General features: G+C 34.1%; 1 protein-coding gene across 5 annotated transcripts in view; it reads left to right on the top strand.

Annotated features, from left to right (window-relative positions):
* The window catches only part of LOC106055447 (mitogen-activated protein kinase-binding protein 1-like), a 70,971-nt gene that overhangs the window by 37,768 nt on the left and 15,132 nt on the right, over positions 1 to 18,071 (top strand). For all 5 annotated transcript variants that reach the window (XM_056022552.1, XM_056022551.1, XM_056022553.1 and 2 more), the window contains exons 5-24: positions 4,810 to 4,926; positions 5,020 to 5,115; positions 5,339 to 5,521; positions 8,484 to 8,644; positions 8,895 to 8,970; positions 9,198 to 9,311; positions 9,595 to 9,741; positions 10,347 to 10,413; positions 10,524 to 10,638; positions 10,765 to 10,856; positions 11,583 to 11,776; positions 13,094 to 13,212; positions 13,421 to 13,672; positions 14,150 to 14,248; positions 14,827 to 15,073; positions 15,353 to 15,500; positions 15,691 to 15,776; positions 16,136 to 16,207; positions 17,054 to 17,277; positions 17,906 to 17,982. In XM_056022552.1, the coding sequence (XP_055878527.1) occupies positions 4,810 to 4,926; positions 5,020 to 5,115; positions 5,339 to 5,521; positions 8,484 to 8,644; positions 8,895 to 8,970; positions 9,198 to 9,311; positions 9,595 to 9,741; positions 10,347 to 10,413; positions 10,524 to 10,638; positions 10,765 to 10,856; positions 11,583 to 11,776; positions 13,094 to 13,212; positions 13,421 to 13,672; positions 14,150 to 14,248; positions 14,827 to 15,073; positions 15,353 to 15,500; positions 15,691 to 15,776; positions 16,136 to 16,207; positions 17,054 to 17,277; positions 17,906 to 17,982 (2,686 nt within the window). The remainder of the gene's footprint in view (positions 1 to 4,809; positions 4,927 to 5,019; positions 5,116 to 5,338; positions 5,522 to 8,483; positions 8,645 to 8,894; positions 8,971 to 9,197; positions 9,312 to 9,594; positions 9,742 to 10,346; positions 10,414 to 10,523; positions 10,639 to 10,764; positions 10,857 to 11,582; positions 11,777 to 13,093; positions 13,213 to 13,420; positions 13,673 to 14,149; positions 14,249 to 14,826; positions 15,074 to 15,352; positions 15,501 to 15,690; positions 15,777 to 16,135; positions 16,208 to 17,053; positions 17,278 to 17,905; positions 17,983 to 18,071) is intronic.

Raw genomic sequence — 18,071 nt, 5'->3', positions numbered from 1 at the left:
GTTGTATAAAACAGTGAAGCCCATCCTACCTGTACATTACAAACAAACTATTGTGTTGTTCTCTTGTCTTCACTGTATGTAGATCAAATGAAATAAGAGATTACTCTGTAGTCTTTAGTTGTAGCACTGTGTAGTCTCTGTATTACACTTTAGTCTCTGTATTACACTTTAGTCTTTGTATTACACTGTAGTCTCTGTATTACACTGTAGTCTCTGTATTGCACTGTAGTCTCTATTGCACTGTAGTCTCTGTATTGCACTGTAGTCTCTGTATTACACTGTAGTCTCTGTATTACACTGTAGTCTCTGTATTACACTGTAGTCTCTGTATTACACTGTAGTCTCTGTATGGCATATTGTAGTCTCTGTATGGCATATTGTAGTCTCTGTATTGCACTGTAGTCTCTGTATTGCACTGTAGTCTCTGTATTACACTGTAGTCTCTGTATTACACTGTAGTCTCTGTATTGCACTGTAGTCTATGTATAGCATAGTGTAGTCTCTGTATTACACTGTAGTCTCTGTATTACACTGTAGTCTCTGTATTGCACTGTAGTCTCTGTATTGCACTGTAGTCTCTGTATTGCACTGTAGTCTCTGTATAGCATAGTGTAGTCTCTGTATTGCACTGTAGTCTCTGTATTGCACTGTAGTCTCTGTATTACACTGTAGTCTCTGTATTGCACTGTAGTCTCTGTATTGCACTGTAGTCTCTGTATTGCACTGTAGTCTCTGTATGGCATATTGTAGTCTCTGTTTGTATTACACTGTAGTCTCTGTTTGTAGCCTGTTTGTATTACACTGTAGTCTCTGTTTGTATTACACTGTAGTCTCTGTTTGTATTACATTGTAGTCTCTGTTTGTATTAGGTTCCAAATTTCTCTATGTTGCTTTATTTTCTTTTTTTTTTACAAAGCTTATATCAACTCTGTCCATCTGTCTTTCTGGTAAAAAGTTTGCATATGTTTTTTCTCCATTTCCCATTTTAGGATCAAGTTAAAACTTTGCACAATTATTCATTCATTAAACCTGACAAGACATGACTTAATCATAAAATTAAACAATTAGTTAATTAATTATTGGTAATTAATTATTTTGTTTATTTTCGAAATTAGGGGAATAACTGCCACTTAATGAAAGATGTGGATATATATATATGGATTTAGTCCCCTTATTATGTTTTGACATGTTTTTATCTCCCACTTCCTGGATCAAGTTGAAATATCGCATAATTATTCGTAGTTGATAGCAATACATGAATCAATCCAAAAATTAACCAATTAGTTAATCGTTTAGTACTAATTAATTAATTTTTGTTTTATATGGCAGAAAGGGAGATAAATCCCATAATTTTCAGATAATATTTCAGATAAATGGCAGTACTTAGCAGTCCCTTCCCTTAGATAAGCTTTGTTTTTATAAAGTATTGCTTTTTCTATTGTTTGTTATTGCTTGGAAGATTATGTCAATAAAGAGCAGACTGATCAACTTGAGAATTAACTCCCTCAGAACTTAACCATGAGTCCAAACTTGACACTTGTTTAAAGCAGATTTTTTAAAAATATGAAGTCACTTGATCCCATGCTAAACCCACAACTTTTGTACTAATTGTGTTGTACAGAATTTCAATGTAAACATAAAAGGAAGAAAAAAAAACGTCCACATACACACTCAGATTCATGCACTTACAATTTTTATATGTCTATATGTGAATGTTATTCATAGAAATCAAATATATAGGGGAGTGATTTGATGAGATTTGGACATAACTTAAAAGTATGGAAGTCTGGAGTTACAGAGGCTTTAGTTCCTAGTCTAACACTCCATGTAGGGGATCTTCATTGCACCTCTCTCTTACCTAGCCTTGGACTGTGCTGTTTTCACCTGGTTTCACCTTCTACCTGACTCTTAACCCCAGACCCTGAACTCTCAAAATCAACATTGAAATCTACTGTCTTTAGTGGATAGTTGTCTTAAATCTATCTCTGTCATAAGTCTATCACTGGCTCTAGTAAATACTTGTTCTTTTTTTTTTTACACTTAAGAGAACTGTCTGTGTTTTTAGTCTGTAATAATTATTTATCATTTTGTTTCCTTTTCATCAAGTGTAAGTCTACTGCTGCCAGAGAATGATGAAATATAGGTCAGTTATATTAGCAGCTGAGGTGCCTGTATGACATAACTTCCCTACCTCCTCCCTGCATGTTGAGACAGAAAGTGAGGGCGCCACTGGTTGCCCAAACAGAGGTTAAGATTTTCTCTAAAGGATTAAGAGATCAGATCCTTAACAGGGACTGAAGATTTCTTTTTTTTTTTTTTTTTGTATTAGCTCTCCTTTGTTTTGTCAGCACACAGGACAAAAAAACACAAGGACTAGGTACAAAAGCACTAGATTACTTTCTAGTGGTATCTTAAGAATATCTTACTTTATGTGTATCTATTTGCTCCCTAGATAAAAGTTTCAAAACAAGTCTAGATATAAATAGTTTATACTAAAACTTGACTTTGTGGGTCTGATAGAAATGTGTGGGTTGACTCAACCATTTTTTTGTTTAAGAAGATAAAGTCTTCTATGTATGCTGGTATTGACTTGTACATGTTGCAATTTGTTAATTGTTTTATCTACTTAATAGAAACTATGGCACAGAGCTTACATGTGTGGTCAACTCTTGGGTTGGAATACAGCTTCATTTGTGCTTTTATCTTCTGTTGTCCTCCACCCCAAGTCAGCCATTCCTTCATCATGCGTCTCCCAGTTTCTATCATCATTGAGGTTTCTAATGACTCAGTTACTAATGGCTCAGTTTCTAATGGCTCAGTTACTAATGACTCAGTTACTAATGATTCAGTTTCTAATGACTCAGTTACTAATGACTCAGTTTCTAATGACTCAGTTACTAATGACTCAGTTACTAATGACTCAGTTTCTAATGACTCAGTTTCTAATGACTCAGTTACTAATGACTCAGTTTCTAATGACTCAGTTTCTAATGACTGCTCAGTTTCTAATGACTCAGTTACTAATGACTCAGTTACTAATGACTCAGTTTCTAATGACTCAGTTACTAATGACTCAGTTACTAATGACTCAGTTTCTAATGACTCAGTTTCTAATGACTCAGTTTCTAATGACTCAGTTTCTAATGGCTCAGTTACTAATGACTCAGTTTCTAATGACTCAGTTTCTAATGACTCAGTTTCTAATGACTCAGTTACTAATGACTCAGTTACTAATGACTCAGTTTCTAATGACTCAGTTTCTAATGACTGCTCAGTTTCTAATGACTCAGTTTCTAATGACTCAGTTTCTAATGACTCAGTTTCTAATGACTGCTCAGTTTCTAATGTCTTCCTTTGTTTTCTCCTTTCTGGCACTGTCCTCATGGTAGTGTATTTGTTCAGCATTTAACTATTGCACATCATCTGTTACATTTTTTTTCTTCACTCATACAAATATTTTTTTATATCAGAAGATACTGAAATACCTTTTCTCGCTTGAATTAAAAAATTTAACCCATGCCACAGACATAGCATTAGGACCAATATATTTTCAGTTAATCTGCAGACTTAGGCAAAATATTTTATTGAGCTATGAGAAACAAGTGTAGACACTACATGTTATTCAGCAATCTCTCACCACAGAGTTACTGCCTTTTAAAAAAGAATTAATAACCTACTCTTACCTGTCATTTTTTCCCCTTCTTTAGAGAAAAAAAAACTCTAAAGTGAATGATTTGTGTGATGTTTGTTTATAAAATAAATCCCTTCACTTGATATGTTTTAAGGGAGGCTGGAACTTTTAAGTGAGCAAGCACACTTTTATTTATTTTGTTGACTAGTGGAGGCAATATTTTGTTTTAATGAGCCAGTGATTGAACAAACTGGCAACTCTGTAACTGCAACAATTCTTTAAAAAGAAATGATCTCCCCTGTTTCTCTTATCTCATTTATATTTGTGTAAAATAATAAGTTCTGATGTTCACACATTTTTTGTGTGTTATAATTATTTTAATGGCTGTATGTGTGTTGTGGTAGGGTTATGTTTTTTTTTGTTTTTTTTTAATTTTGAAGTGGTTCAGAGGAAATAAGCTAAAATGTGTAACCTTCTAAGGCTTCCATGTATTTGTGGATCAAAATGTTAAGGCTGGTAGAGTGCTTGCTAGTCTCTATGGATCAAAAAGCAAAGGCAGGTAGAGGGATTGCTAGTCTCTATGGATCAAAAAGCAAAGGCTGGTTGAGTGTTTGCATGTAGAGCCTTGACTGGTTGAGTATTTGCATTTATCTGTGAGCCTAGGATGGTAGAGTGCATGTATCTGTGGATCAAAAAGCTAAGGCTTTTATTCCTCACTGGTAAACCATCATTAAATTTCTAGATGATAGTCAAGTTCTTGTAGCTGTTGGTACTCATTCACAAGGTCCAATTCTTATTAAGTATACCCTGACATTTTGGACTTATCTATGTGTGTGTTGACTTGTGATCATTATGTACAACTGGTAGACTAAAATGTCTTGAGTATGAAAACCTGCGAAGACTGCAATGTTTTGTTTTTTGAGACTTTAAAAGGTGTCTTAGTCCACACAGCTCAAATGGTCACTTGGCATTAGGGAAAGAAAAGATGACCTATTGTTATGTTGGCCACTTGACACTTGATACCCATTGGCCTTGTGGACCGTTAGATCTCAAAGAGAAACCTAGCGTTCTACCGCCTACTATCGTTTGTATTAAATCACAGCCATGGAATAAGGTGTAAAAATGTATACAACAAAAACTTAGTTAATACTTATTGTTTGTTTGTGTTTCTTTATCAGGCCTTCAGTCCAAACATGAAGGAGATTGTCTCTGTTGGTACACAGCACGACATGATGATCAATGTCTGGAACTGGAAGACAGGAAACAAGGTGGCTTCTAACAAAGTATCTAGCAAGGTGAGCTCATTCAACAGCTTGAGTGTATAGACATGTGTAATGATATAGTTACATCTCACAGCCACTACTTTCTCTTCTTTCCAAATATTATAGGTCAGTGCTTTAGCATTCTCTGAGGATGGAAAATGTTTTGTCACTGTGGGTAACAGACATGTTAGATTTTGGTATTTGGAGGAGAAAAGATCAAAGGTATCAGTGTCACTCTTCTTTCTCTTGTTTTGTCACTCTTCTTTCTCTTATTCTGTCACTCTTCTTTCTCTTGTTTTGTCTCTCTTCTTTCTCTTATTCACTTGTGAACATAATTTTATTTAAATTTGAGATGAAAGGCAACCTTCTTGCTTTCTTACCAGTGTTATCTCTTTAGTTTTAATCAGCCTGAGAAAACAATACAATATGTATTATGTTTCTTTAGATCAATCAAACAGTTCCTCTGATGGGGCGGTCAGGGATACTCGGGGACCAAAAGGACAATTTTTTCTGTGATGTCGTTGCTGGTCAGGGGCCGATGTGCGGCAGATTTTTTGTCATCACACAGTCTGGTCTGCTGTGTGAGTTCAATGAAAAAAGACAACTGGACAAGTGGGTGGAGCTCAGGGTGAGTAGTGGACATATGAAACCAACTTAAGAGTACGCCACAGTAATGTAATAGTAAAAAATTAATGCCAACTCATTTACATTTCTAGTTGATGAAAGCAAGCTTTCAATATATTTATGTAGCCTAGCAGAGCGTTAACTGTAGCTATGTAGTTAAGTTGGTTCCTTTTGACTTGATGAAACTTTAATCTGTTAACTTAATAATCATGGAACTTTGTCGCTTAATAAAATTAACTAGCCAATTATTTAAACTGGACTTATTCCAATGCTATGTAAAAATGGAAAAGTTTTAGCTACAAAGAGAACAAGTGGAGAGGAGGCAGAGTGCTGCAAAATGCTTAATTAACTGTCAAGGCTTAGGTTTGAATCCTGTAGAAGACTAGAATATCATTTGGGTTTGAGGATGCTAATTCACAATTATTCTGATGCAATATAAGAACCACTAAATAAATCAACAACAAAAAATATTTAAAAGTGTTTGCACAATTTTAAAATATAAGAAGCCAATACATTTTTCAACCATGCTTTAAATGGTCTCTAAAGATGGAACTATTTTAAAATATAAGAAGCCAATACATTTTTCAACCATGCTTTAAATGGTCTCTAAAGATGGAACTATTTTAAAATATAAGAAGCCAATACATTTTTCAACCATGCTTTAAATGGTCTCTAAAGATGGAACTATTTTAAAATATAAGAAGCCAATACATTTTTCAACCATGCTTTAAATGGTCTCTAAAGATGGAACTATTTTAAAATATAAGAAGCCAATACATTTTTCAACCATGCTTTAAATGGTCTCTAAAGATGGAACTATTTTAAAATATAAGAAGCCAATACATTTTTCAACCATGCTTTAAATGGTCTCTAAAGATGGAACTATTTTAAAATATAAGAAGCCAATACATTTTTCAACCATGCTTTAAATGGTCTCTAAAGATGGAACTATTTTAAAATATAAGAAGCCAATACATTTTTCAACCATGCTTTAAATGGTCTCTAAAGATGGAACTATTTTAAAATATAAGAAGCCAATACATTTTTCAACCATGCTTTAAATGGTCTCTAAAGATGGAACTATTTTAAAATATAAGAAGCCAATACATTTTTCAACCATGCTTTAAATGGTCTCTAAAGATGGAACTATTTTAAAATATAAGAAGCCAATACATTTTTCAACTATGCTTTAAATGGTCTCTAAAGATGGAACTATTTTAAAATATAAGAAGCCAATACATTTTTCAACCATGCTTTAAATGGTCTCTAAAGATGGAACTATTTTAAAATATAAGAAGCCAATACATTTTTCAACCATGCTTTAAATGGTCTCTAAAGATGGAACTATTTTAAAATATAAGAAGCCAATACATTTTTCAACCATGCTTTAAATGGTCTCTAAAGATGGAACTATTTTAAAATATAAGAAGCCAATACATTTTTCAACCATGCTTTAAATGGTCTCTAAAGATGGAACTATTTTAAAATATAAGAAGCCAATACATTTTTCAACCATGCTTTAAATGGTCTCTAAAGATGGAACTATTTTAAAATATAAGAAGCCAATACATTTTTCAACCATGCTTTAAATGGTCTCTAAAGATGGAACTATTTTAAAATATAAGAAGCCAATACATTTTTCAACCATGCTTTAAATGGTCTCTAAAGATGGAACTATTTTAAAATATAAGAAGCCAATACATTTTTCAACCATGCTTTAAATGGTCTCTAAAGATGGAACTATTTTAAAATATAAGAAGCCAATACATTTTTCAACCATGCTTTAAATGGTCTCTAAAGATGGAACTATTTTAAAATATAAGAAGCCAATACATTTTTCAACCATGCTTTAAATGGTCTCTAAAGATGGAACTATTTTAAAATATAAGAAGCCAATACATTTTTCAACCATGCTTTAAATGGTCTCTAAAGATGGAACTATTTTAAAATATAAGAAGCCAATACATTTTTCAACCATGCTTTAAATGGTCTCTAAAGATGGAACTATTTTAAAATATAAGAAGCCAATACATTTTTCAACCATGCTTTAAATGGTCTCTAAAGATGGAACTATTTTAAAATATAAGAAGCCAATACATTTTTCAACCATGCTTTAAATGGTCTCTAAAGATGGAACTATTTTAAAATATAAGAAGCCAATACATTTTTCAACCATGCTTTAAATGGTCTCTAAAGATGGAACTATTTTAAAATATAAGAAGCCAATACATTTTTCAACCATGCTTTAAATGGTCTCTAAAGATGGAACTATTTTAAAATATAAGAAGCCAATACATTTTTCAACCATGCTTTAAATGGTCTCTAAAGATGGAACTATTTTAAAATATAAGAAGCCAATACATTTTTCAACCATGCTTTAAATGGTCTCTAAAGATGGAACTATTTTAAAATATAAGAAGCCAATACATTTTTCAACCATGCTTTAAATGGTCTCTAAAGATGGAACTATTTTAAAATATAAGAAGCCAATACATTTTTCAACCATGCTTTAAATGGTCTCTAAAGATGGAACTATTTTAAAATATAAGAAGCCAATACATTTTTCAACCATGCTTTAAATGGTCTCTAAAGATGGAACAGTTGGTTTTTTTTCTCAACTATCTCATTTGTCTAATTGTCTATTATTGTGATCTGTTGCTAAGTATGAGTGATCTGTTGCTAAGTATGAGTGATCTGTTGCTAAGTATGAGTGATCTGTTGCTAAGTGTGAGGCTTTTATGAATTTTTTAGCATAGACCTTCTAGTGCTGCTTTCAGTCCCAAGACTTCTTATTCAGGCCTGGTTCTGTATGCTGCCAATGCTGGTTGATTGACTAATACCTTTGTCAGATGCCTAAACTAGTTAATTTAAAAAACTGCATCAAAGTTGTATGACATAAAAATGTATTGGCACTGTGCTGGACAAGTTTAGGTTAAATAATTTTTGTTTTTGATTTTTCACTACAGACCAAGTCTGCCACATGTATTACCACTGGAGCTGATCATATCTTTGTCGGGTGCGCTGAGGGCGTGGTCAGAGTTTTTAAATCTACAACACTACTTTATGTATGTTCCCTTCCCAAGCCTCACCATCTTGGTGTAGAGGTGACCACAGCCACAAACCCGAGGTCAGCCATTTTATAGTTATCTCCTTCAAAGTTTGAATTTACTTTCATTAGTATTAATCATATAGTTTTTTTGATACTTTTATAAATCTTTTAAATAAGTTTTTTTCTGTCTTTTGCCTCAGTCTGTTCACAAAATTCTCATTAAAACTTCGACAGTATATCATAGCCTTTAGTTAGTGGCAAAAATACTCAGTTAATAAATTGTCATGCATTGGAAATATGAAATTCATGTTAATATATTTTATGTCAGTCATATGGTCAGTAACAGAGAGGATGCCAAATATCCAGATACCAAAGCTATAGCTATAGATGATGACCATAAAAAGGTAATTGGCTCCCTTTATAAATAAATTTGAATTATTGGCTTGATGATGTACATATTATATTTTCACCTTAAAAATTTGTGTTAGTTTCCCATTTTGTTTAGTTGTTTTAAAATATCTGGTAATTGTTAATTTGATGTGCCTATCAGCTTGGTTTATACATTTCATTGCTTCTACACTGAATTTATTTTTTTTCTTACTGGACTTGATTTTGTTTTTGTAATGACCAGGTGACTTGTGTCTACAACGACCGTAGTATTTACATTTGGGATGTTCATGACATCAAACGTGTGGGAAAGGCTTGGTCCTTTCTCTATCACAGTGGCTGTATATGGTCACTTGAGGTAAGCTTTAATTTAGCTACTGAAATCACTAATTCAACTAATGCTCTAAAACTAGCAAAAAAAATATTAGCAAAACAATATTAAAAATGCTTTCTTCTTTTGAAATTGTCATATTTAAAAAAAATAATTAAATTTTGATTGTTAAAATATACCCCGTTATTATTAAATAAATGCTAAATTAATTTATTCAGATTATCTGCTTATCAGGTAATATATACTGCATTTTATAAGAACTTAGCTTTCTCTGTGAAACTTGTCTAAAATGTCCTCTTTCTGTGTCTAGGTGTATCCTCAACTTGATGAAGGAGTCAAATCCACACTACCCCCAGGTTCTTTCTTGACAGCCTCTGGTGATGACACTATACGAGTGTGGAACTTAAACACACACATGCCAGAGAACACTGCCTACAAGAGAAATATTTATAGTAATGTGAGTAATGGAAGGTTTCTATTTTTACTAGTCACGTCTTTAGTCATATTCGATTGCAACTTAAAGTCTAGTGTCCCAGGTCGGATATGGCCTGCAAGCCATAGTTTGGGCATCACTGGCCTATATTGTCACATAATTGGTTACACTCTAGCACAGCACTCAATAAATTTCTAAACCAAGAACTTACCTCCAGGTTCTACTTATTATTATACTTACTATATTCTATATAGCAAGAGACTCTTATCCTCTTAGAGGCTCATGTTATTTATTTATAAAATGTGATGAAACTTTAGAATCGTAAGTGTAGCAGTCTTTCGTTGCATACATATAAACTTTGGGTTGTTGTTTTTTTTTTGTTATGTGCAAGTCAGTATCACTCCATTGTATTCATCAAAATAAACCCAGGAGTCATTTTAGTTATACCCACATTAATCCATCACCCATACTAAAAAGGTCATGATACAACTTACAGGTCTTTGCACTGATCATCCTATCACTTAGATTTTGGCACACTTTTAGAGCTAGCTAGGATTTAAAATTGCTATATCTAGCCATGTCCTCCTATTTAACTGTCAATAAACCAAACATCTTTATCTTCTCTGCAGGAACTGTTAAAAATTGTTTATGTTGACCCTACTTTAGCATCTCTCTGTAATGTTGATTATAACCCAGGTGAGTTTGAAGAAACTTTGGTTGTAGATTTATTTTACTTAATCTCCCAAGTATTCTCCTTGTATTTCTGTCTTACTGCTAATTACACATTTGGATGTCATTTATTTCAGCTGGTGCTGCTGACAAGACTGACACAACCTATGATGGTAAAAATGGAGTCAGGTCAATAAGAGTTAGTCCTGACGGTGGTGAGTTGGCATCTGGTGACAGACAAGGCAATATTAGGCAAGTTGTCAAATCTCTTTATTTCTTTATTTCCCTTGCCTTTTTTTTTTTTTTTTTTTTTTTTTTTTTGCTTCTTTACATAAGCTATCGTATAATACATAAAAAAAACAATATGTTTTCTTTCAGAATCTATGATATGAATTATTTGAATGAGAAAAGATGTGTTGAAGCACACGACTCAGATGTAATGTGCCTTGAATACTCTTATACTGAACATGGTAGGTTAACTTATATGTAGCTACAAGCAAACAACATAGCTGCTGGTATATATTATGTCAAGTCTCTTGTTATGATGCCTATTTAATAGAGTTCAGAAATTGAATGAATAGCGATCTCAGAATCAAAAGAGTAGTAAGAGAGGAAATACAAGTTTTAGAGATGCTAGAAGAATAGGGACTTTATGAATGCTCAAGTTAGTAGACCAAAAACAACATTTTCCCTTGTAAATAAATTTGTTCAAGTTAATCATAGTCTCTTTCATCATTTGAGAGTGCCTGAGCAGCTGAGTGGACTTGCAAGAGTATTAAGTGTTCTTTGTCGGAGAAAGTCGTTTTTTTTTTGGCATGCATTTTAAAAATTACTAGAACAATCATTTTTAAATTATCACAGCACATTTTGTGCAGTGTAAATCTATCTTACTTTTAATTTCCTATTTTACGAATAAAATATTTCTACTGAGCCCAGTTTGTATTTATATTCTGACCCATTATTCCATAGTTTTTTTTTTGTGTTTATAAATTTTGTACCATTATCTGATAGTTATTTTTGTATTACCAGAGATTTGTACATGTTTTGTGTTTTGATGACAGCTATTATATTTGACAGTCTGCCATAGGCATTTGATATTTGTATAAAAAGCTTGTATATTAGATCTGCAGATCTTTTGATAGAATACTAACACAACAATGTACTTATCCTAATATTCTTGTGTTTTGTGACTTCAGGTAAATTTCTGGCCACTTCAAGTCGTGACCGACTCATTCATGTCTTTGATGTTGACCAGAACTATGGACTTGTACAGACACTAGGGGATCACTCCTCATCCATCACTGCTGTTCGTTTTACTGATACAGATGATAAGCTGAGGATGATAAGCTGCGGTGCTGACAAGTCTATCTTAGTCAGAACTGCCACAACAGTAAGTATTGTCATTGGAAGATTAGCTGTTTTAGTTTGTTTTACATGTCTGGGATGTGCCTTCAAAATTGTAGATTATTACATCCTAGCCCTAACCTCACGCAGGATAGTGGAAGGATGGGGTTTGAATTCAGGACCATGAAGCACATAACCAGGCAGCTATCCTAGTTGTCATTCTTTTGTCTTGCAAAAAAAAAAAGGTTCCTATCTTTTGATCCTATGACCAGCTTCTTCACTTTCTGTTAATTCAATTCTGCTTTACTAATGTAAGACGCTTAGTATAGAGACGCACCATAATTGACGAACTTTAAACACGACTAGTGAACTTGACTTAGTTGGGTTAGAGCAGCGGTTGTCAACCTTTTAAGCTCGGCGACCCCTTTTACAATCCCCCAGTCTGACGCAACACCCCCCCCCCCCCCGGCACACATACAGCAATAGAAGAGTAGACAATAACAATCCATTTTTTCGATGGTCTTAAGCGACCCCTGGCAAATGATCAAACGACCCCCAAAGGGGTCGCGACCCACAGGTTGAGAACCCCTGGGTTAGAGGCTTCCTAGAGACATAAAGTTAGTTGGTAATAGGATTCTTTAGGGATAACATGTATTTATCGACAGAGACTCGACTGTGGCCTTTTCCTTGTATTAAATCATCTGAATTGTCTAACAGTTTGGATTTAGTCTTTTCACTTGTTACTTTTGTGTGCATCTTCTACGTCTTGTTGGTTCATCGTGTTGAATACACCCGCACAAGAAACCCAGACATCTCCAGAGTAATCTGCTGAACTCAGACATGCATCAATAACTTCAAGACAGATAGACTCATTAAGCACTTACGCAGTGTCGAATACAAACAATGAGTTGGAGGTAATACTCAAAATAATTCAGTAACACCGGTGAAAGGCCGAACAATAAATATAGGTAGTCAACTCAGGTGTTGAACAACAAACACATTCAATAACAATAAAGGGAACCGTCGAATGTCATCTACTTCTAGCCGTTTATAAAATGCTTCTTATTTCCTACGTTGTTATGAAAGCGTTCTCCATTTTGTGGACTCCTATTTGGTTCTTACTTTTTAAAGTTATATTATAAGTTAAATACTTTCTCTCTCTCTCTCTCTCTTATTATTATTGCACTTTATGTATTATGAATCTGGGATAATTTTTCTTTTATGCTGCCTTTAGGCACTTAGCCAACACAACTCAGCTTGAGTCAGAATTCAAACTTGAGTGCCCTCAATAGGCGGCCAAGAGGTTGCCACATCCAACTTTTACTATTTCACCAAAGTGTACAAAGTACAATCCTTGTTTCAGGTGCCAGAGTTCCAGTTTCAACTAGAACACCATCTAGCCACCAAGATAACTCTCTATGACATGGTCATTGACCCAACACAGAAGTGTTTGGCCACAGCATGTCAGGACAGGAATGTACGGTAGGTTACTGTAGAATTAAGTTATAGACTGATAGGCAGAGGTTATATGAGACGCATACGATTAGGAAGCATTTTATAGGTAGGGTAATGCTTATATACATTATGCTGGGCTGTTGTGAGTATATGTTAACATCTTGCTCTAAAGCTCGTCTTGACGTTTCTTATTCCATTTAACATTCTTATAGTGCTCTCTCTTTGTTCTGTACAGACTGTATAATATTCAGACAACTAAAGAAAAGAAATGTTACAAAGGATCATCCAGTGATGAGGGAATCTTGCTTAGAATTCACTTGGACCCTTCTGGAACTTATGCAGCGACGACTTGCACAGACAAGAATGTTTGCATACTAGACTTCAACACTGGAGAGCTGATGGCCACCATGTATGGCCACTCGGAGGTCATCACTGGTGTCAAGTTTGCTAATGACCTGAAACATGTCATAACTGTTTCAGCTGATGGGTAAGTCTATTTGCTCCACTGATGAGTCAATCTCTTTATGTTCAATTTATGGTCAATATTTCACTGATAAACCAAAACCACTGATGGCCGGGTCTCCATGTTATCTGTTCTAGTAATAACAATAACATTTCTTTTTATTGTACATCCCTGTAAGTTATTAGATGATAACTTTATATTCTTGTTCTCATTGAGTTATTAAGAAGATATTTATCACTAAAAACAAGCCATTATTAAGCCATTACCTTTACATATGAATGTAAACTTTAGTTGGATGGGGCGATGTTAGTGACAGACTCTGTTTTTTTATTTAGCTTGTTTTTATTAACCATTGGTCATTCAGTCATAAAATAATTCTAGCTATTTCAAATATAGATCCATTGTGCTTAAGCTAATGTTTGGCTTATGTTTTTTTCCTTAATAAAAAAGTGTTATATTGTTTTTAGAATGAAATCAAGATATTTTTTTTGTTTTTTCCAGTTGCATTTTTGTCTGGCGTCTGCCTTCAGATATGACCAATCACATAAAAGGAAGGCTACATGAATTGGGCAAACAAATGAAAGACACTGATTACTTTCGGTAGGTTGCTTTTCTGGACCAGTTCGTGCCTGTTTTAACAATGAGAAAGTTGTTGAACTATCAGTATTCATATTTCCTAGCTCCTAGATTAAAACCCAAAGACATTTAAGTTTTATATACAAGTCAGGGATTCATCCCTGAACCAAAAGTCCATGAACCCTGCTCTACATGACTTCCTCTCTGTTAAGCTTAGTCAACATGGGGGGGGGGGGGGGGTGTCTTTGCTACAGTCACACATACACTTCCTTAACTCAAAAAGGACTACAAGAATGGTCGTGTTGTATGGATTGTGCACTGTTGTCTCAGTGGTTCCGGGTTCAAACCACTACCTGCCACTATCCTTCACCATCCCGTAGGAGGTTTGGATTGGGATGTAATTATTTTCAGTTCTGAAGGAACATCAGAAATAAAAACAAACAAGAATTGTAAAATTATTTAGTTAGTTTTTTTATTAAACAGACATAGACTTTTCCTATAAAGGAAAGGAATGGTTTGGTCTTAAAATGATAAGTTGGCTTAACACATCTCCTTAAGTTTGGATTAATGATTTTAAAAAAGACACTTTTATTTTCTTACAGATCAGATCAGCCCTTGATGCCTAACCCAATCTTGATGGAGACAACAGCAAATGATGGCAATTTTCCTATTCTTAAGTCAGCCTCAGTTGGCAACATCCATAGATTCTACCATGATGATACAGTGGATGGTAAACTTCCTGGCGATGACGAGGAAAAAGATGATGCAAATTTTGATGATGTGGCCAGTACTGCCAGTTTGGACTACAGATTTAGTATTGGCCAACTGCCAAATTGGGCCAAAGCTAAGGCAAGTCTCATTACAAATCTTCATATGAATCTAGTGTTTTAGGCCAAAATAAATAATATAGATATAACTATAAATTTGTCTAATTAACTCAAAGCAGCTTTGACCTTGGTGTGCTGAAAATCTATTGAATATTTGTTTCGTTCATCCATTCAAATCTTAGTCTATTGCACACCATACATAAAATTAGGCAGCAAGCTTTCTGCAAAGTTATCAACTGTAATAATTTAAAAGTCCAAACCTTGTCCTTTCTAAAATTACATTTATGATGGTATGTTTTAGTTTGGGGACACCCACTCTGATGGCTCAGAGAGTAGCCAAGAACAGTTGCAGCCCAAAGGAAGGTGGGCCCAGAGGGCTGACCACAACATAGAGTTCAAATCCCAGCTGGATGTGACCACCGAGGAAGATGGCTTGAATTCACAGAATGGTAAGTAAACAAAGTGATCCTTTCAATCAGTAAGTTCCTTTAACTGAAAGTTAACTGCATAAAATGTTTTGAACATGTTTGGAGTTAATTTTGGTTCATAAATATTGTGATAAAATGCTGATCATATTTAGAAATGTTAATCTTCCTATTGACCAAGATTTATGATTGTCTGTATTATTTTAATGTATAGATCAAAGAAAAACAGATTTCGGATCAACTTTATTTTCAAATATACGCAGGGAGACTGTAGTACTTGGGGGGCAACCAAGAAACAAGGTAAGTTTGAATCAGCTTGTTTCTAAAATGAACTGTAGATAAAAGATTGTTCTGTTCATAATTATAAGATTATTCTGTACTTCAGCATTTTGTTTTTCTTTAACTTTCCAAATTTGATTTTTTGTTGGTTGATAAGTTGATATCAGGCTAATTGAATTTCTAATTGTCAAGTGAAGAATTTGTTTGATCTTCCATCCTTCTACAAATTAGTTGTTTTTTTGTTTTTTTTCCAAACCTCTTTCATAGAATCTTTTAATAAATATGTTAGAATATGCATTATCTTGTGCATTATATCATATGCTCATTCTTGAGTATTACCTTTTGAAATAGTATGTCTAGATATGAAACAATGTTTGCAGGGTACTCCAGTCATAGATGAAGACATTACTGCACCATTTGGTGACTTGAAATCTCTGCCAGCAAGTGCTAGGGTAAGTCTTCAACATTTCTATCTTCTAGATACTTTCAAAACTTCTCTTGTTGTAAAATGTTTGTTGTAAAATGTTTTACATGTTTCGGATGTTCCTTCAGAGTTGAAGAAAGTTTACTTCCTAGTCCAAATCTCCCGCAGGACGACGGGGGATGGGAGCGGGCAGGATTTTAACCCTCGACCATCGATAAATCCGAACGACAGTCCAGCGAGCAAACCGCACGACCAGGCAGCCATTGTTTACATCACATTCCTCTTTTAATTTCTCACTTTTATTCAAATTTTTAAAAATCTAATTCTTAGTCCTATTATTTTCTGTTACAAGAAGGATTTGGTCCTTATCCAGTTAACTGATTTGGCTGTTATACTTTCCCAACTTATTTGATTAAAATGTTAAACAATCCTTTTGTTAATAATTGAACCAAAAAATTTGATTGTTAACTGATAAAATTGTCATGTTTTACAAGTTTTAGACATTCTTTCAAATTTGGAGATTATTATGTCCCAGCCCAAATGTCCTGCAGGGGATGACAGATGATAGTTTTGAAATCTGGGGCTACCGTGGCGACAGTCCTGACTGTATACCACATACCCTGGCAACCATCTATCTTTTATCTTATAAATTACTCAAGTTCCTTCAAAAGAGAAGCGAATTACAGAATTACCATCAATGCAGCATCTCCATGGTATAATTTAGTTGTGCATGTTGATTAAAGATTGAAACTCTCCTCTTTTTAAAGTCAATTCTAGTTGGTACATGCTTTAATGACCCTAGTAAAATTGTTTAGTATCTTTGACCATTCCTTTTTTTGTTTTAAGCTTTAAGTTACACAATTTCCCCAAACAGGAACTTCGGGAAATGGAAGCCATGCACCGCAACAAGTTGAACCATTACAAGTCTGACACAGCTCTCAATCTTTTTGGTTCTGGCCTCAGGAGGTCACTGGATCATTTTGACTATCCCAGGAAAGACAGCCTTGATCTTGATGACACAGATGAGCTGGACACTGGGTCAGACACAACAGAAGTTATCTACCCTCCTACTGAAACAGACTCTGATATTTTTGAAAGGTACTGCATTCACTATTACAATTAATGTTAACTTATGCAAATCAGTAGAGATCAGTTTCGTATTAAGTAGCGGGTAACTAAAGGGCACATTAAGTTAGTGTCTTGGTCCTGTTAGGGTTTTATCAAGATTACAGCAGTGAGTCAATCTGTAAATTTAGGCTGTTTTTTAAAGACTGTCTTTGAGTGATTTCACTTCAGTAGTAACAATAAAACTAACCTTTCTTAGCCGGAAGTAAATTCTTCTATTAAAATTAAGATTGTCATAGTCAAACATTGGAAAGTGGAATATACTGAAATTTGTTTTTTATTTACCAATGAGATAAAAGAATTTTGTGCTTTTTTTTTCTATTAAAAGTAAGATTGTCACAGTCAAACATTGGAAAGTGGAATATACTGAAATTTGTTTTTTTTTTACCAATGAGATAAAAGAATTTTGTCCTTTTTTTAAAAAAATTGTAACTGGTGACTTGCTTCATCTTTGTGACGGTGTCAGGTCAAAATGAATGTTATGTGGTATTGGTATTTTTAATGTCTACAATTTTTCTGTTGCTTAATTGCTTTAATTGTCTTTGAACTACGAAGATATTATCATTAGTCCATTCTCTCTGAATGTGTTCTCTTATTTCAGCACTTATCAGGTATATGCTGCTGAGGAGAAGAATGTAGCCAAGTCAAGTCTGGGTAATGTCTCCAATCAAGATGACAGTAAGTTGATCTTTAGGCCCTCTGAATCTAACAAACAAAACATTCAATTTATTTGTTTTTTTATTTTTAAATACTTTTTGAGTTGTTGT

The sequence above is a fragment of the Biomphalaria glabrata genome, chromosome 3 (assembly GCF_947242115.1).
Source record: "Biomphalaria glabrata chromosome 3, xgBioGlab47.1, whole genome shotgun sequence".
Lineage (NCBI taxonomy): Eukaryota > Metazoa > Mollusca > Gastropoda > Planorbidae > Biomphalaria > Biomphalaria glabrata.
This window is presented reverse-complemented; position numbering and strand designations above follow the sequence as displayed.